General features: G+C 50.9%; 1 protein-coding gene across 2 annotated transcripts in view; it reads right to left on the bottom strand.

Annotated features, from left to right (window-relative positions):
- Positions 1-20,215, bottom strand: part of LOC125282542 (protein Shroom2-like) — a 137,194-nt gene that overhangs the window by 40,401 nt on the left and 76,578 nt on the right. For both annotated transcript variants that reach the window (XM_048217545.2, XM_048217544.2), the window contains exons 3-5: positions 18,862-18,993; positions 12,563-15,020; positions 11,170-11,267 (exon numbers count right to left, since the gene is read on the bottom strand). In XM_048217545.2, coding sequence (XP_048073502.1) covers positions 11,170-11,267; positions 12,563-15,020; positions 18,862-18,993 — 2,688 coding nt within the window. The remainder of the gene's footprint in view (positions 1-11,169; positions 11,268-12,562; positions 15,021-18,861; positions 18,994-20,215) is intronic.

Consider the following 20,215-nt stretch of genomic DNA (forward strand, 5'->3'; position numbering starts at 1 on the left):
CTTCTCCTACCCACACTTCATTTTAGAATGCATTTAGAATTACAGAAAAATTACGACAGTAAGAGAATTTTGGTATCTCCAATGACCGGTCTCCCCGACAGTTAACCTCTTATGTTCGTATGGTAACATTTGTTATAATTAATGAGCCAATCTGGGGACATTAATATTAACTGAAGCCCACACTTGTTTCAGATTTCTTTTTTACTTAATGTCCTTCTTCTGTCCCAGGACCCTGTCCAGGGTATGTTACAATTAGTTGTCACGTCTCCTTGGCTTCCCCTAAGGCACAGCTCCCCAGAACTTCCTTGTTCTTGATGCCCCTGACCATTCTGAAGAGTCCTGTTCAGGCATTTTGTAGAATGTCTCTTAACTGGGATTTGTCTGATTTTTTTTTCACGATTATGGTTATGGATTTTGGGGAAGATCACAAAGGTAGAAAGTGCTATTCGCATAGGCTAGCAAGGGTCATGCTGTCAACACAACTGATCTCCGTGCACCAGCTGGCAGGGGTTAGCACAGGTCAGTTTCTCCATCAGAAGCGCCTTCTCTCCCTCTAGCTTTCCATCCTGCCCTCTCTGGAAGGAGGTTGCCCATACACAGTCCATATTTAAGGAGCCAGGAGTTCTGCTCCACTTCCTTGAGGACAGAGGAGCTATACAGAGTATGTGGAATTTTTCTGAACAAGAGACTTGTCTTTTCTCTCTCCACTTATTTATTCAATCATTTATGTTTATCATCAGTACGGACTCAGGAATACTTACTTTATACACTGGGTCACAATCTAACACTACTTTATTTCGTTGTTTCAGTTGTTCCAACTGTGGTCATAGGAAGCTCTTTCAGTTGGCTCCTGTGTCCCTTTGAGATATCCTTACTGTTATTGGGCTTGTTTGGTTTAGTCCTTCCTTACTTTTTGGCACTGCAAGACGTTCCAGGCTCATTCTGTATATCCCCTGCCCCGGCCCTAAACCCAGCCATCCCCTGCAAGAAGCACTGGCTGCTCTGATTACAGAAGGGTACTGGAAAACAAGACCTGGATGCTGGTTGTGCTTGAGGATTTTTTTTTTTTTTAAAGATTTTATTTATTTATTTGACAGAGAGAGAGAGACAGCCAGTGAGAGAGGGAACACAAGCAGGGGCAGTGGGAGAGGAAGAAGCAGGCTCCCAGTGGAGGAGCCCGATGTGGGGCTCGATCCCAGAATGCCGGCATCACGACCGGCCGAAGGCAGACGCTTAATGACTGAGCCACCCAGGCGCCCCATGCTTGAGGAATTTTTAAAGAATGCCCTCAATGAGTTATTTCCAAAGAGAAAGCACTTTTATAATATTAAGATTTATAATTTGGGTTTTCATACATCCATGTTTACTTGAGTGAGGCATAATTATCAGGGTGTCTAGGACTCTCACGTCTTTTCATAGCTTAAGCTATGCTAATGCTATTGAGACTTTACATTATAAATACTTGGAATAAATTGCGTGTGTATCCCTGTCTTTGACGTGGAACATTTGTGCTCTTGAAAAATTCCACCAATAAAAAGGGAACAGAACAAGATAAGCACCCTAGCACTTACATTCCAGAAGCACTCTTCCCCCTAGCCTCTCAGGCAGTCTTGGTGAAGCGTTAAGCCCTTCCCGAGTCACTTCGCCTAATGTGGCAGGCCAGTCTCTAGGGGCTGAGGGTGCCCTCCCTACCCCGTGCCATCGCTGCAAGGCAGAACATCACAAAAGGAGCCCACGGTTAGAGCATCCTGCACTCACCTCTACTCCCACGCTGTGAAGGAGCCACGGCCACCCCTGCTTGGGTGGACAGTGTAAACTCCTGAAATTTAACCACCACCCAAAAGACAAGTAAAATGAAGACAGAAATGGATCTCATTCTTGCAAGAGAATCATAAAAAGAAGTCTCTTTGAGATATCTAAACAGACCGCCATGCAGGTCCCACATTCCCATCCCTGAAAGTACACTCACGGACAGCCATCCCTGGACCAGACCCCAGGGCTGGCAAACCTTTCCTGTCAAGTTTTCCTGGAGCAGAGCTATGCATACGCCCATATGTTCATGGCCGCGTCCATGCTACAAGAGTTGAGTCATCACAACAGGAACAGTCTGTCCCCCGAAGCCAAGGATATTCACTGCCTGACCCTTTACAAACTTTGTTGACCTCAGAGCTGCAGCTGCATTGCTCAGACTTGAGTAATGCACAGACTCATTTTAAATTAACTTTTTTTCCTGTGGCATCTCAGTGTTGACAGATTTTTAAAAATTGGTAAAGTCTAAATACCATAAAATTTACCCTATGAAAGTATACAATTCAGTGGTTTTTGTCTATTCACAGAGTTATGCACCCATCAGTACTATGTAATTCCTGAATATTTTCATCACCCCCAAAAGAAACTCCATACCCACTCTAGCAGTCATTCCCATTCCCCCCCAGCCCTCAATTCCTGGCCACTGAATCTACTTTCTGTCTCTAAAGATCAGCCTACATGTGGAATCATGCAGTGTATGGTTTTACTTTTTACTGTATTGTGAAATATGTCTAAATAGAAAACATTTTCTTTTCCTTATTTTCACAGCTCTTAGGCTATGAAATACAAAACAAATTTGCAATTATATGAGAGCAAAACTATCAAGCGAATGTTTAATGCGACAAGTGATGCGGTTTTGCTGGGAGTGTTTCTGCTGTGGTCCCAGATACCTCAGCACCACCACTTCTCCTGGGTTCAGCTACCACAGTTTCCCAGATGTCACAGAAGGACTCATTTTACCCATCACTTTTCTTTTGACAGACAGGACAGAGAGCTCTGAGGGCCTGGCACCTGGATGCCTTTTCCTTCATCTAGAGACAGAGCCTGGTGTCTGCGGGAGAACATGCACAGATTCTTTCCTCCCAGCTGCGGACAGTTACGTTATTAGCACTGGCAGTGAGACACTCCCACACGTACAAGGTGTGGTCATGCACACCGTGCAGTATATTCTGTTATGAACTTAAGGGTTAATATGGAAACAAAAACAGAAAATTACACTCACAAGGAGAATGTGCATAGTCCCAAGAATATGCTCCACATGCTGTTTGAGAAAACTTGAACTAGATGTACTTTTCAGGCTACCACCCTGCCACTATCCATGCTTCACTGTCCTCCTTCACCTTCCCTTCCTCTGAGTTCTGCTGGAGGTGGTGATGATTTCTGTATTGGGGGTGGGAGGAAAGAGGGTGGCTAGGGATGGGAGCACAGACACAGAGCATGCTCCTGGCTCTGTTGTTGTCTATGAATTCTCGGGGGATGTGCAAGTCTAACACACACTTACAAAGATTTGGATGAATTTTTAGATTGCTTAAGAGAAACAGGTGATTTGCAGACCCGTTTTTTTAATTTCAAATGTGTGGACCTTCAGCAAATGTATGAGTTAAACTGATTTGAGACTAGCTGCAAGAATCCAACAACCACGTAACACACTGAGTCTGTGGGAAATGAGTTCTGACAGCCAGGTATCCATCTCACATCCCACTGATGGCAACTGTGTTGGAGTAAGACACTCTTACTGCATAGAGGGGATCACTTCAAGTTACCTTTCAAGTTAAAGAAAGTAAACCCAGTTCAAGAGTGCCTGCTCAATGGGTAGGTGGTTTTCTCTTGGGGAGACAAAATGTTCTGGAACTAGATAGTGGTCACGGCTGCACAACATGAATGTACTAAATGATACACATTCAAATAGTAAAGTTTAGGTTATGTGAGTCCTACCATTAAATCAATCTTTAAAACCCCATTAAAAAAAAAAAAAAGGCAAGTAATTTAGAGCAACCTCAGAGACAGAGCCCAGCCACTGTGGCCCTATGTAGAGATATCTACAAGCCTGTGGGTCTTAAGGGGAAGGAGGTGGAACAGAGAACCTGATGGCTGTCCAGTCCTCACAGTCATCTTGTGAGGCAGCTCAACATCGGTGGGCCCAACATTCCCCAATGGTCTTCCACACACACAATGATTTCAGAGCTCTAATATAAAAATAAATGCCAACAAAGGAAAAAGAGCAAAGGGAAAACTTGTGCAATTAAGCTGCCTTACCCTGACCCCAAACAAACTAGCTGCCTGCATTTGGTGCCTCCTTTTCAAAGTTTCTAAAAATGAATGCTACGGAAGGTGGCCTTGGGGGCAGGCAGGTGTAGAAGGAATGCATTGACTCAGCCACCTACTGGGTCATCCCTGATGACCTTGCTTGCCCACACCTTGCTCTTCTCTGTGAAACAAGTTTTCAGTCTGCCATTATTCTAGAATGTCCACTTTTGCACGATGCTTAGTCACGTTACCATCCTACAAGAACACTATCATGCCCTCTCACAGGCTGTACCTTCTGCAAGGGAGGGAACTGAAAGCCAATGTTCACAGTTCATGGATGAGATGTACATGTATTTCTTTTCTATTCTTTCCAAGATTTATTTATTTATTTATTTTTAAAGATTTTATTTATTTATTCGACAGAGATAGAGACAGCCAGCGAGAGAGGGAACACAAGCAGGGGGAGTGGGAGAGGAAGAAGCAGGCTCATAGCGGAGGAGCCTGATGTGGGGCTCGATCCCATAACGCTGGGATCACGCCCTGAGCCGAAGGCAGACGCTTAACCGCCGTGCCACCCAGGCGCCCCTATATTTATTTATTTGAGAGAGAAAGAGAGAACATAAGTGGGAGGCACAGAGGGAGAGGGAGAGAGAATCGCAGACTTCACACTGAGCGTGAACCCAGGAGCAGCTGGATCTCAGGACCCTGAGATCACACCCTGAGCCGAAATCCAGTCAGAAGCTTAACTGACCATTCCATTCAGGCGCCCTGAGATGTGCATATATTTCTAACATGGGTTAATCACTCAGGTTTAATCAAGACATTTGGCTTTACCCACAAATGTTAGGAAACCCAACTTAATATAGACTCAGTAGAGTGCCACATTAGATCCCAGTAGAACAGGAACTGGAGACATACTTCACAGCTTGGTTCTTGAGTCAAGATGGAAAGCACCTTAACTAGCCAATCAACCAGAAGAGTCTACAAAAGTTAAAAGGCAACAAAGATTATCTCCAAAGGAGGCAGAGCAGACTTGGCCAATGCCTTTGACAATATGAACAGCGTCAATGTAAGGAGCATTTAAATCTGTACGGCCGTCTGAGTGGGTGCTTCCCAGTCCATCTCACCCCTAAAACACAGCCTAGAAGAGAGAAGCACGGCTGGAAAGATGAGAGGAGATGGGTCTCGGTATGTTTAGATGGATTTCTGCAGAAAAGCAAAAACGCTGATGAGCACCTTTGCGTGCAAATTCAACGAAGGCGAGCCAACAAGGGTCTGGGCTCTGAAAAGAGCTGTCAAGTAGACAGGAGAGACAAAAGGATAAAAGAGCAGAGAATTACTGCATCTGGACAGCTGTGGAGGTATCTCCACCTGGGAAGCGGACGCCGCGGCCTGCCGGCTGGTACCTCCACTGGCCAGCAGGGGCGCAGGCGCAGCTCCCGATGGGACGGCTCGGTCTCCCCGGGAGAGCACCGGAAGTTACGTGAGCGCCGCAGTTCCGGCTGCTGGGAGGCAGAGGCTGCCTTCTGCCCGCGGCTCGCGGAAGGCTTCGCTCCCCCGCCCGGAACCCGGAACCCGGAACCCGGCGCCCGGCGCCCGGAACCCGGAACCCGGCGCCCGGCGCCCGGAACCCGGAGCCCGGAGCCCGGAACCCGGAACCCGGAACCCGGAACCCGGAAGTCGGGTCTGCGGTCCGTCTGCGTCTCCTTCCCTCCCCCGGGCCTCTGCACAGCACTCGGTGCAGGGAGTGCCGCTCGCCCTCCGTTGGCACGCCTCTTCTTCCAGTCTTGGCTCTGGCTCTCCCTCTCCTCCCCAGCCCCAAACCCTGTAACCCACACAACGCTGGCCTCGCCACGCTTCCTCCCAAATAACGTGAAGTCACCAGGCCAGACCAGCAAGGAAACAAATGTGTGGTCGCGCTCTAGCCCCGACTCCGCGATTCCTAAAGCCACGTGGCTATACGTGCGGGGAGGAACTAGAGTTACAACCCCGCAGCCCGCAGCCCTCACCCCCGTCAGGGATTTTCCGGAGGCGCCCTTTCGCCTCTCCAGGAGGGAGGGCAGAGGGAGGTCCGCAAGCACTCCACACACAAAGACCACGGCCCAGGGAGGAAGCTACGCCCCATGCTGGCTCCGCCTGATGCTGGCTCCGCCCTGGAAAGCGTCCAAGCTGGAGTGTCGCCTTGTTATCCCAGCACGGGCTGGGCTTCGTAATTTCCCGGCGGAGCAGTTCAGAATGGAAAGCTGCAATTGCCCCTTGGCTAATTGAGGGCCAGGAAAAGCAAATGTCTTCCCTAAAGCCACAAATGAGTAGAGTTTGGCGGGGCAATCTCTCTTACTATTTGTAAGAAGCTTGTTTAGTAAACGGAAAATCAGTGTTCGCATAAACCTCTGCACGCCAAGTCACCCCTCGGGGAAAATGTACAGGAAGGTGACCCCCGGGTGGGTTTAGCTTGTTTATGAATTTTATATAAAGCACATTTCCCCTAACGAGCTCGATTTCATACGGATTCAAGTTTACGGCTGCTGTTGGGATTCAGAATATCTGAATCTCTCCTCCTCCTCCTCGCTCATCTGTCCCAACAAGATACAAGCCTGCAGGTAGTGCCAGCCCATTGGCAGAGCTCCCAAAGGTGGGGGCGGAAATGGCTGCAACGCAGTTATGAGGATGGAACCTGCCAGCACCCACAGCCACCGTGCTCCACCCCCAGATCTCCATTCGCCTTTGGTCTCCAGAGCCTCCCTGAACACAGTACTCACTGAACCTCAAATCTGAGAGCAGTAACTGACCACAGCACAACTTAGCTTTCTTGCAAGCTTTAAAATATGATACTGCAAAACAAGTCCACTACCAAATCTATTTTGAGATGTTTGTGTTTTGATTCTTAGTGTTTTGCCAGGATAGAAAGACAAGCCCATTTCACTTGCTATTGTGTAAACTAAAATCTTAAATAAAAATTCAGCAGACAGAATGTACCAACATGGACCACTATTCTCCATAACCAAGGACTGAACCAAGGGCTGTTAGCGGGTACCCATTCATTCATCTACCAATCCACCCTGTTTATCCATCCATTTACCCATCTATTTATCTACCCATCACCTGCCCCTATCTCCATTCATCCACCTGAAAACTGGTCCATTCATCTTTCAGCCACTGTGCTTACACAGGGTGCCTTCCCCAAACTGAGTATGAACACCCAACTGCCATTTGCTAGGTAGATGTCCTGAGATTAGGCTTGTGGTATTCCAAGAACAGCCGTTTAATAAGCATCAAGGCCCTGAGGAAGAAATGAACTAGGCTTGTTCAAAGGACAGAAAGGTGGCAATGAGTCCTGAGCCCGGATGGGAAAGGAGAGTGACAAAGGATGCCCTGAAAAAAACAGGGCCATACAGGGCCTCGCAGGTCATGGTCAGGAGCTTGCACTTTATTCCAAGTGCAACCAGAAGCCACTGCATGGTTTGGGAGTGGGGACAATTATAATTTAATTTATATTCCAAGACCAGCAAGGAGGCAGCAGCTATGGTCCAGGCTGGAGATGATGAAAACTTGGACAAAGAAGGCGAGAACTTGATCCCAGAGAGTTGAAGCAGAGCTCCTCACAGAGCAATGTGCTACACTGGGGGGGGGGGGGCAGGGTCTGGCTTGTGCCGCAAGGTGACCAGAGGAACTGTGGCTCGGATGGAAGCCCCTGCAAGGGGTGGGGGGTGCTGGACGGGCAAGGACAGGATTTTCATCTCCACTCTGTTCAGAGGCAGTAGCAGCCATCCAGGCAGGGAGACCGGCAGGCAGCACAGGGGTGGCTCCATGAGAACCAGGAGAGGGTACACAAACACTTCTACCAGGTGAGCGTCAGAGACATCCTCCTCCCCACACTGCCTCTGCGGAGAATGCCTCTGTGTGCCTCTTGTACTCAGAAGGTCAAGTCTTAAAAGCAGAATCGTTGAGTCACAAGGTGCCTGCAACAGTAAGGCTTACATGCCTCCCAAAAGCCCTCTAGAGAGGTTTTGCCAAATGCCCTCATCACCAGCCACACTCGCGGATGGCAGCCTCCCTCTTCCTTTTATTTGAAATGCTCCCACATCCGGTGTGGCCTCATCAGCTCAATGACAGGATGACACTTCCCTAGAGCGCTGAGGCAGCTGACAGCACTAGTTACAAGGTATAAGGCAGAAAGGACATTTCTCCCAGGGTTAGGGAGTCATCGTTTCCCTCTAAAATCTCTAAGTTGAAGTTCTAACTCCTAGGACCCCAGGATGTGACTATTTGGAGACAGGGTTTTTAAAGAGGTAAGTAAGGTAAAATGAAGTCATCAGGGCGAATCCTAATCCAATCTGAATGGTGTTCTTACAAGAGACTGGGAAGAGACACACAGAGGGAAGACCACGTGGGGACACGGGGAGGAGGTGGCTATGTGCAAGTCGTGAAGGGAAGCCCTGGGAGCAACCAAACCTGCTGACCCCTTGATCTTGGGCTTCTGGCCTCCAGAAGACTGAGATAATAAATTTCTCTTGTCGATGTCGCCCAGCCTGTGGTATTTGGTCAGAACGCCCAAGCAAGCTACTACATCCAGTGTATGAGGTACCCCAGTCAGTGGGGGAGAGAATTTGCAGGAGGCAGACTCCTGCCGGTCCTAACGACTGAGCTCGGAGAGCTGGTGCAAAACCTCTGAGAACAGGACAAGCTGGGGGGTGAAGTCAGTTGGGGTGGGTAAAGGGGGCTGCTCGCCACAGGAAAAGCTAGAAGTAAGCAAATGCAATGGGATCTGCCTTCCTGGCTTTGGGTTTCTTTCAGCTCACACGCCACCTGTCTTCCCCATGACTCAGCCACAAGTCACCTCATCCTCTTTCCTCCAAGATTCTGAAGCACCACATAATTTTTTACAAAAATTCTAATTATGGGTCATCATTTCTGTCGTAAGTACTGGTGTCTCTCCTTCCCTCCTACACTGTGAGGTCCTTCGGGAGCAGAACCTTTGTCCTGCATATCTTTATGTAGGACAGAATCTTGAACCTCACAAAAATGTTCTCAATGTGATCTGAATGAACAAGTAACTCTTATCTTCATGCTATTCTGTTGTCTCAACAGAATACAATGAAAAACATTCACTATCCTGCACCAGTACTTATCAGATCAGTACCTTTCTTTTTTTTAAGATTTCATTTTTAAGTAATCTCTATGCCCAACGTGGGGCTCAAACTCACAACCGTGAGATCAAGAGACACACGCTCTACTGACTGAGCCGAATTAAGGTACCCCAGTAATTAATATTTTTTATACACGTTTATATTGTTTTAAATTTATGCAAAACATTAGGTGTCTTTAAATCTCTGCATTAAAGGATTTTGGTTTTGGTGAGCAAAAAGACAGTCCTTGACCTGAATTTTCATTTCTTTTATTCCCACATTCAATGTTTTAAGTACGCTATTTCTTACCGATACTTCAGAAAATAAACATTCTCTGAAAAAAGCTGAAAATGGCTTTTCCATGTTCCTGTTCTGGAATTTCATGGAGTCTCGCCACTCTTTGAAAGCACACACAATTCTAAAAATCGCCGGTTCTGCAGCTCACAAGCAGAAGGCTCTGGAACTAATTTCTTCAGAGTGGTTATGCAGTGTGCTATGATAAAGGAAGCAGGTGGTCCTTCCTGCTGTTCCTCTCGACCCTCTCGCCATTGATAGTGCCATTTACGGCGCGCGCGCGCACGCGCGCGCACACACACACACACACACACACACGGCGAACGAACGTTACAGCTATTCACTAGGACTCCATTCACAGCAGACGGGCTAAGCCCTCTGCAGTGGAAGTGTCGTGCCTGTGGCAGGAGCACAGGTGCAAAGCCAGCGTCTGCACGTGCGGGGAGCACTGAGGACCTTCACGACAGCAGCAGAGCCCAGCAGCCGGCTGGGAGAGATCACAGCTGGTGCGGGGCATAGGACTCACTCAGAATCTCTCGGAATAAAGCTCTAATTGTGTTTCTCAGAAACTGCTGAATCTGTCATTCTTTCTTAGCCAGGGATTCTTGGATTCAGCCTTGCAGACCGGGGATGGCAGGGACCTCCTACACAAAATGCCACTCTTGTCCCCTCAGAGCCACATAAAGATTGGATGCTCTCATATACGGCTAACAGCACTCAAGTTTAAAGCCCAGTGAAATAAGACCCCATTTAGAAGGCACTTAAAGGCAAGCATTTAAATTGGTTATTTCTGCCAGAGAACCTTATGATGTTAAGTGTTTAAATCTGAATACCACACCAGTTACCAGAATCAGAATCACACCAAAGCAACAGAAAAGTCTACATTCACTGACCCAATTGTGTACCTTTATTTCCACGCATCTATGAGCCCTTTTAAAATAAGGTGATACCACAGGTCCTACAGTAATCTACGCTTTTCCCTCCTTCCCTCCTCATGCATATCAAGGGCAAGATGACACTGTCTGTCTGTCTATCTACCTATCTATGTAATCTAAATTCCATCCTCGCTACAGTCCGACCGCTACGCTGGCCCCATTTCAGAATTGCGGCACTCAACACGGTAACACAGCACTGCCGTCCACAATTCTGCTAGGTGCTCCGATCCTCTCGAGGAGCCAACAGAACTGATTTCTATTTTCACGCTCAAAATAAGCCCAATTTAGAAAGGCTGGCTCCATTCCTTCCTGACGATCCTTCCAGGCGACTGTGCTGTGGGGACCATGCCCCGGCAACCCAGCCGTGTACTCGATCATTAAAGCATCCTTTCACTCAAGCGTCCTGGATGAAGCACTCCATTCAAGCCCATGACACTGGATTTCTCATTTTCTCAACATAAAGAACCTTACTGTACAGAAAACACAGCAGCCATTTTAAGAACCAAAACATGCCACGATGGCATGAGAAGGCGTCACCGCCCTGGAGACGCTTCTCCTGGCCGCGGTGCAGGGCTGCAGCCTCTGCTCAAAAGACACCACGCCGTCTGCACCCAGGCACGCTGCAGACTGCGTCCACTTGGCAGCCACTCCGGGTTTGGCAAAAAACAGACGCCCAATCACGTTCCCCAAGCATTCACCCACCACAAAGGCCACCCCCGAGAGTCTTCTTAGCAAACCCAAATCCAAAATTCACCTACCTCGGACGGGGATGTCCGTCCTCAGCCCAGACTGCGGAGGGAAGCTCTCTGTGCTCACCAGGGTCCCCCACTTGCTGTTGTGGTTCGATGGAAGCTTCCTGCCAAGAACAGCACAGTGACACACCAAGTCATCCAACTGCCTTCTTTAAGACATCTATTATTATGAACCCCCTCATTGTGGGTTTGCCCTGTGGGCCCGCACCACGAAGGCAATGACGCAGCCTGCTGGCTCGTACTGCCACTCGGCCACGGGGCTGGCAAGCTCAGCTCTCCAAACCGGTCTATCAAAACAAATGAACTAGACCGTAGGTCTGCTTCTGTTCTGAGCAGGTAGCAGAAGGCCTATGTGAGGACTGTAGAGCCATGGGACACAACTGGCCAAGTAGAAACAAAAACAAAGACCAACCCACATACAGCCGGTTACAACGTACTATGGCAAAGCCTCCAGTGCTAGGACTTGTCAGAGTCTGGGATTGTCCTCTCCTGAGTGAGCACGCATGCAATTCTCAGAGGTCACGCTGTGCGGGCCACGGGCCGGGACACAGCCACGAGAGAAAGCCACAGGTGCAGCATCTGCAGGCCTGTCAGCACCAGGACGCCATGAAGAAACAGGCAGCACTCCTTCCATGCACATACTGACTATCCCGTCCTAAACCCGCTACTGGTTCTTTTGAAAAGAAACCACGTTTCTGGCCGTAAGCAATTTCTTTGAAACATATAAAGGCAGGTTTAAGAGGCAGAACAGGCAGAGAGAGGGAGGGTGAATGTGGCAATCGACTCTGAGTATGGCTATGAATACCGTGCTTTTCTAAAAGAAAGCTTAAAGTCAACTTTTACCGCCAGAACTGTTAAACCTTATAAAACATGCAACGGTTTAATGCATTGCATGTTAAATTACATTTACCCTGAAGCAATCTCTATATATTAAAAAAAAAAAACAACTGAAAACTGAAAAGAACAAACTCTAAAAACTGTAAATGGCCTCAAGGTTTGAAGACTGGCTATCATACACTGTCTTTACATAAAGTACCCCTCCCTTTCCATTTCGGAGGAGAACCTGCCATTTTGCAGAGCTCCCTGCAAATTCTTCACGTGGTGCTAAGGTCGGGGCACGCTACTCATGGGGAAAAACAGCTGAAGCAAGAATGAGACCAAGGCTGGGGACCCGACATGTGCATGCAAAGATGGCACTTAAACGGTCACGAATGTCTTGATCTGTCCCCACGTCCCTTTCACACAAGCTGACGCCAAAAGAGCTGGAGCACGTGCATGGTCAAACAGCTGGACACAAGTCACACGGAATCAGGCCCCTGTATTCTGGGGGGCCTCCTCTCGGTGCAGTAAGACAGCAGGCGGGGGGCAGCTGTGTCCTTGCTTGCGGCACCAGGCTCACCTGCATGTAGAGGTCTGTGGATGGCGATGACCGGGACCTTCCGTGAATGTACTGCGGCCTCTCGTGTTGCTCCAGACCCGCGTCCAAGATGTCGTCGGCTGAGTGATACCTCCCGGAACTCCTGGCTTCTAGAGCTGTCCTTTGTTCCCTCCAAGAGGCCTGATACTCAGCAAAGGTCCCAAGTCTCTGAGGTGGTTCCAGTTTTCCCCCCTTCCCCGCTTTTCTGTGCCCGCTGGGGTTCCCTCCAAAGGACGTCGTGCGGGCCCTCTTCTGGAACCAAGGCTCTGCACCCTCGTACCCACGGCCTGCTGTCTGCGGCCTCTCCAGCCTCTCCTTCGGGAACCCCCAGAGTGCCTGCCTCTGCCCAGGTCTCTGGTGAATGGGTTTGCTGGTTTCCTCAAAGAACTTCCACCTGTCGGCGAACGTGCCCATGGTGTCCTCGGACGTCCCCGGGTGCTGGGGAGGGCGCTCATCTCCCGAGAGTCCCACCTCGTTCATTTTCTCTGGTTCGGAGTAGGATTTCAGTTTCTGCTCCAGCGTGAACCGTCTGCGGCCTCTGATGCGGGGCACGTGCGGCACGCCCGCTCCGGGCGGGGGCGGCTTGGCCAGGCCCCCCTCCCAGACGAGGGGGACGGTGTCCAGATCTGCGCCGTGCTCCTCAGCCCGGTGCTCCGCTGACCCTGCGTAATGATCCACTGGGCTGGGGTCCAAGTCACGGCGCTTAAACGACGTGGCCCTCAGGACGCGGGCCTGGGCCTCCTTCACGTGCTCTCTGTAGGTGCCCGGGAAGGACCCTTCTGAGGTGGCGCCGGTGGCATCTCCGCGCTCCGCTCTCCAGCCGCTGGCCTCTTCCGCGGCTCCCCCCGTTCCAGTCAGCGTCACCGTGCTTTTGCTCTTCTGCAGCTTGGCTCGCCGCATCTGGATCTCGTTCCTCAGGGTGGTGGCGAACCGGTCGCTCCTCCGCGTCGGTTTGCCCACCTGGGCATCAAATGGCGGCGGCCTCTCCGGGCCCGCATCCTGGCCATTGTCAGGCCGGCGCGTCCCCTCCCGGGTCAGCGAGTGCAGCATCGGCGTCTTCTGACGCGAGATTTTGCTGTTTTCTCCGTCGGCCCACGTGAAACCATCTGAAGTGTTCTTCGGACCGGCCCTGTCCACGCGGCTGGCTCTTGGTGGCTCCTCACTTCCTGCGGAGCGGCCCTCTGCTGCTCGGTCCGCCGGGTCACCCCTGTCTCTCTCGTGGGGGTCCGGGGCTGCCTCGTGCTGCGGCAGGGAACACCGGGCTTTCTGGCCCACCGGGTGTGGGGGAGGGTATTCGTGGGCGCCCCGGGCCACGTCAGGCGGCCAGGATTCCTCGTGGAGCGGCGGCGCCTGTCTGCTGGTCACACAGTAGTAGCGGCTCTGCCCACCGCTGTCCCCCTTCTGGCTGGCGGCGCCGGGCCACCTGACCTGAGGGGGGCCGTCGTCCGGGCCACGGTCAGCAGAAGGCTCCTGGCGGCCCCCCGGGACGGCCACGCGGGGCTGCTCCGTCAGCGACGTGGCGGCCCCGGGGCCCTGGTGCGAGAAGGGGCTCTCGTCACTGTACTGGCGTGGGTGCTGGCAGCCGGAGGAAGACTGCGGGAAGCGCACGTCCGTGCTGGACAGAGAGGCCTGCAGCCGCCCAGGGGCGCCTGGCAGGCCGCCTGCCCTGGGGTCGGAGGGCAGCACCCCGCCGTCCAGGGGGACATCCGGTGCACAGCCCGAGCTCCCGGCTCTTCTCCCGCTGCTGGGACGCACCAGCCTCCACTGCTGATCGGCGGCGTCTGGTCTCCAGTCGCTGCGGGGCTGGGCGCGGGTCAGGCCTGGGAAGTGCTGCACATTGCCTGCCTCTGAGAACGGAGGGCCCTGGGCCTTCTCGTGGCTCTTGGTGGCCGCGAAGCTGTCACTGCGGAGAGGCGGAGGGGGCGGGGGAGGGGAGGAAGGTGCTTTTTTCTTATCAGGGACATACCAGACAGGCCCAAAATTTGACCTCCCTGAGGTGGCCAGCTTGGCCTCAGGACTGTCCTCTGGCCTGGGGCTTCTGCTGCTGTCACAGGTGACCCGGGCTGGGAAATGCCCGAGCCTCTCCTCCAGGCCCTGAGGATCGCTGGCAGCCTGGCCCTGCCGGCTGCTGCCTGGCCTGGAGGCCTCCCACAGGCCCACTTTGTAGAGGATGTTCTCCGCAGAGGAGGCATCGGCCTTGGGCAAGGTGTGGTCAGGCGTGCTGGAGCTGGTGGAGAAGGAGCCGTAAGCCGAGTCCCGTTTGCTCTGGCCGCCCAGGTGGTCGATGCTGCTGTTGGACTTGGTGGCAGAGAGGCGTCCTGAGGGGTAGGGCTGCGAAGGCTGGTCCAGGCTGTCGACGCTCCCAAGTGAGCTAAAATGGCCCGAGGTACGCTGCAGATTCGTGTGCTCCCACGTGCCCGACAGGTCATGAGACGAAGAGCTAGGAAGGAAGGACCACAGGGAAGAGTCTGCTTTAGAAGCAAGTAACAACAGCACACTGAATGCAGCTGGCCCTGCACAGAAACATCCTCCCAGAACAGGGTCACAGGACCTGACATGTGACCTTTGCACAGCATTTTATTTTTTATTTTTAAAAGATTTTATTTATTTCTTTGACAAAGAAAGAGAGTGTGCATGCAGGGGGGATGGCAGGCAGGAGAGGGGAGAAGCAGGCTCCCCACTGAGCAGAAAGCCTGAGACGAGACTCGATCCCAGGACCCCGGGATCATGACCTGACCCGCAGGCAGACGCTTAACAGACTGAGCCAGCCAGGTGTCCCAGCACAGCATTTTATTTATTTATTTATTTTCTATTTTTATTTTTTTAAAGATTTTATTTATTTATTTGACAGAGAGAGAGACAGCCAGCGAGAGAGGGAACACAAGCAGGGGGAGTGGGAGAGGAAGAAGCAGGCTCCCAGTGGAGGAGCCTCATGCGGGGCTCGATCCCAGAACGCCGGGATCACGCCCTGAGCCGAAGGCAGACGCTTAATGACTGCGCCACCCAGGCGCCCCTCAGCACAGCATTTTATTTTATTTATTTATTTATTTTTTTAAAGATTTTATTTATTTATTCGACAGAGATAGAGACAGCCAGCGAGAGAGGGAACACAAGCAGGGGGAGTGGGAGAGGAAGAAGCAGGCTCATAGCAGAAGAGCCTGATGTGGGGCTCGATCCCAGATCGCCGGGATCACGCCCTGAGCCGAAGGCAGACGCTTAACCGCTGTGCCACCCAGGCGCCCCCAGCACAGCATTTTAAAGAGCAACTCTGACAACAGGCTGAAAGGACCCAGCCCAACCCACTTGATGCTCTTTTCCCAAATAGAGGCCCCCACATGCTAGCTGTACAACTCCCGCCCTCAGGGTCGCCAAAGTCCACAGCAGTCACCAGCAGGAAATGCCTATGTGAAGGCTTTCATCCTCTGTCACTAAGTATGGTGGTTGGCAGACCACAGCCTGTGAGAACATGTGTCAGACAGCTAAATGGTTGGGGGGACATGGATCAAAAGACCATTTTGTGACCTATGAAAATGACAAGAAATTCAAATCTCACTGCTCATAGATAAAGTGTGATTAGAACCCAGTCCTGGCCATTCATGTACACACCACTTGTAACGGCTCCTGAGCTGGGGTCTTGCAACAGACACGGGCCCATGGGGCCCAAAATATTTCTACGTGGCCCTTTACAGAGCAGGTCTGTGGACCTCGGGGTTGAACGTATGAAAGGGTTTTGTTTGGATGACTAACACAGAAGAAGAAACCAAACGACAACAATTTTCACATGAAAAGGGGAAGTCCAGGGACGCCTGGGTGGCTCAGTTGGTGAAGCGTCTGCCTTCAGCTCAGCTCATGATCGCAGGTCCTCGGACTGAGTCCTGCATCAGGCTCCCTGCTCAGCGGGGAGTCCGCTTCTCCCTCTGCCTGCCCTTCCCCCTGCTTGTGCGCGCTCGTTCTTTCTCCGACAAATACATAAATAAAACCTAAACCATAATAAATAAACAAACAAATAAATAAATAAAAAGGGAAGTCCAGGGATAATGTGACTTTTCTACATCTAGATATTACACTAGCAATAGCTCCTTTCACCTCTCAGTCGATGCAATTAGTGATGGAGAACTCCAGCGACAGGCTTTCTCAGCAAAAGCAAACACTGCTGGGCGCAGGGGACTAATTATGCCTGACAGTTCATCGGAGCTCTACCTGAATGCCAGAATACAGGTCCGTAAGCAGGACGGGGTCTCAGACGAGGAAATGCCAAATCAGGTCTGTTGCTGTAAGCTGGGTGATAACGTTCATTAAGGAATGCATTAGCCTACGAGGCAGGAATAGCTACACAGGAGGCTAACGGCTCTCGATGGCTAAGTTCTTTATCCAGGCACACTGAAAATGCTTTCATTAAAGCCCAACAAAGCTGGAACCTTCATGCTTCAAGGTAAAACACAAAAAAAGAAAACCTACTACCCACAACTGTTGCTACTTCAGGTCTGGGGAGAACCAGGAGGAGAAAGAAAACCGTGTCACCAGAACAAGGAGCATGAACTGGCTAAATCACTCTTAAAAGAAAAAAAAAAAAAAAAAAAAAAAGGACAAATGGAAACACAGGGGAAAGGATTATACCTATATGCTCTGAAGGTCTCATGGCCGCTGGGGACAGTGAAATTTTCCTGAAGGTAGGGGACTCTTTGGGTTTTATACCCTTCCCTGTAAGGACACAGCAGGTGCCCTTCTCAGAAATGGAAATGATGTATCCATGGGCTCTTAAGTCCAAGCAGATATAAATAACGCTAAGTACTGTTTCCACACAGATGTGGGCAGCATATGTGCTTCTTTAATCAAGAAACCATCAAATGGGCTTAATGGAAATCCTATTACATTAAGTCACTTCAATAATGAAATAAAAGGCCCACTTTTCAGTTAAGATTTAGTACTCGGCTGAGAGTCTGTGGTTTCTCAAAAACACCCTGGACTGCAAATACCACCACCTCTTGTCACTTTACACAGGTAATGTACTTGAGATATATTTCCTTCCTAAAAGTATTTCATAATTTTACAGCAGACCAGTATTTACTAACAATCAGAAATAGATTTCGAAGGGCACGTGGGTGGCTCAGCTGATTCAGCATCCAACTCTTGGTTTCAGCTCAGGTTGTGATCTCAGGATCCTGGGATTGGCCCCTAGTCAGGCTCTGTGCTCGACGTGGAGCGTGCCTGAGATCTCTCTCTCCTTCTGCCCACTCCCCCGACGCGTGCACATGTGCACGCTTTCTCTAATAGATAAATCTTTTTTTAAAAAATTGATTTTGAGATGGTTACGTTACTTCCATACACACAGGCACAAACGCACTTACAGAACAAATATGCGCACACACAAACACATACGTTCAAGTGTGCACACACACACGCGCGTTCACACATCTGCACACACTATAAATGTGCTGACACCTGCACATACAGATACACGCTCACACATGCCTAAACCCACACTACTTGTTGCCACCGTCATCCTTTTAATAGGAGACTTGCGAGGACATTGGCCAGTGACCCAAGGTGTTGTATGACTAGCAGAAGCCTCCTCAAGCCAACACCGCTGTGCAGCCGCCACACACCTGCCTGACACATTAGCACTACTGACCCTGAAATGTGGACGCCAGGTCAACCAGAACTCCCCGTCCTTCCACTGACCTACAACTCCCACCATCTTGGTCTCACGCTCAGCGGGGAACCACCACCAGGCCCTCAAGGCTGGATGCCACATTGGCATGTGGGCTGTGAAACCCCGCTTCCTTTACACCCCTGCCACAGGAGAGCCCTGGGGTCACGGAGAGGGTGCTCACGCTTGACACAACTGTCTGGGAGCCTCTGAAATACCCTTGCCAAACCCGTAAGTAGCTCGTGCCTTCCAATCGACGCATAAACATCTCAAAAGAAGGGTGGAGGCTGTGGGCACGCGGGTGGCCGGGTAGCTGTCCCACTGAGGTCAGAATCACCAACTGGGCTGGCCCGAAGGCACTCAGCCCAAGAAACGAAGTCCCCAGGCTCCTGATTTATTAAGCAACACGATGAGAAACCACACTTGTTCATCCCTGCTCTTGGTATGCCAGTTTTTGTTTCCACCTACTCTGAAAAATTTAGCGAGTTTTACCGGTGATGCTGTGTGAGTGGCTTTTCCTCATCAGAAGAACAAAATCACTCTGAAGTAGAGAAAGGCGCTATCGTGGCAGGGCTGGGAAGTTACGAACACGGTCGAACACGGGCCACCCCGGCGGGAAACCAGTGCCTACCTCGCGTGGTGTCGGCCGTGCCAAGAAGGGCAGGCGCTGGCGGAGGGGAACGGCGATGCTGACGTCTCGGGGTGGCTATCGGAGAACTTGGTGGCATGCCAGGAGTGAGGCCTCCAGCTCACCTCATTCTTCCTGAAAAAGAATGCAGACGACTCAGGGACTTCAAACAAAGCACAACTCCGTGCCAAGACAGGAGCGCAGTGTGGAAATATGTCACGGCGACTTCTGCATGACTTAGAGCACCGCGTCCAGGTGCTTCCCACTGCATCTGCACAGGAACACTGTTCTTAAAATTTTTATGAATGCAGAACTCACCCTAATGCAGAGCGAGAATCACAGGCTGCAACATGTGAATTAACCCTTAATTGCAAAGAATACATTTTCCTCAAAATTTATTCGCAATAGTAAATAAATCTTGTCACGCCCTCAGCCACCCAGGAGGACCCCAGACAGACTCAGTTCTGTCTTTCTTGTTTCAGCACAGCTGTGCACGCAGCCCTCGGCCACCTTGCGGAAAAGAGAACGCACTGGAGAGCAGCTCAGTGAGGGCCCAGCTCAGCTGGGTCACATAGAGTTGACACTGTGTCTACTGACTCACCTAACTAAGTAAACACAGACATCTTGACATGGACTAAGACTAGTAGACATGAACTCCTTCCTCTGAGCCTCTCGGACTGTCTGCCAGCGCAGTGAAGGGTCCTCATTATGGGCACATGATGCCCTGAACCAAGAGGCTGTGCCCCACTCCTGCCAGGGCATCTGAATGTTGTATGCAGCACCTCCCTGGGCTGCTACGCCACAGTCCCCATACCCCACGGGGGGCTTATCAGTCTTCTGGCTGCATTGCCTGGGTGTGAGAAGGGAACTTTAGTCAGAAATCTGTAGAGCTGTCATGAAAATGTAACAGAGCCTCCAGGAGAAGGCTGCCGTGGGAGGAGGAGACCCACCCATGCTTGGTTCTCCCAGTCTCCGCTTCTCCAATGTGGGACAGAACTGGCTCGCTCCGGACAGCTTACAGCCCCATCAAGAACACAGAAAGAGGGGCGCCTGGGTGGCTCAGTTGTTAAGTGTCTGCCGTCGGCTCAGGTCATGATCCCAGCGCTCTGGGATCGACCCTGCATTGGGCTCCCTGCTCAGCGGGAAGCTTGCTTCTCCCTCTCCCCCTGCTTGTATTCCCTCTCTTGCTGGCTGTCTCTCTCTCTGTCAAATAAATAAATAAAATCTTTAAAAAAAGCCACACAGAGGGGCGCCTGGGTAGCGCAGTCGTTAAGTGTCTGCCTTCGGCTCAGGGCGTGATCCCGGCGTTCCGGGATCGAGCCCCACATCGGGCTCCTCCGCTGGGAGCCTGCTTCTT

The sequence above is a fragment of the Ursus arctos genome, chromosome Y (genome assembly GCF_023065955.2).
Source record: "Ursus arctos isolate Adak ecotype North America chromosome Y, UrsArc2.0, whole genome shotgun sequence".
NCBI classification, from domain to species: Eukaryota; Metazoa; Chordata; class Mammalia; order Carnivora; family Ursidae; genus Ursus; species Ursus arctos.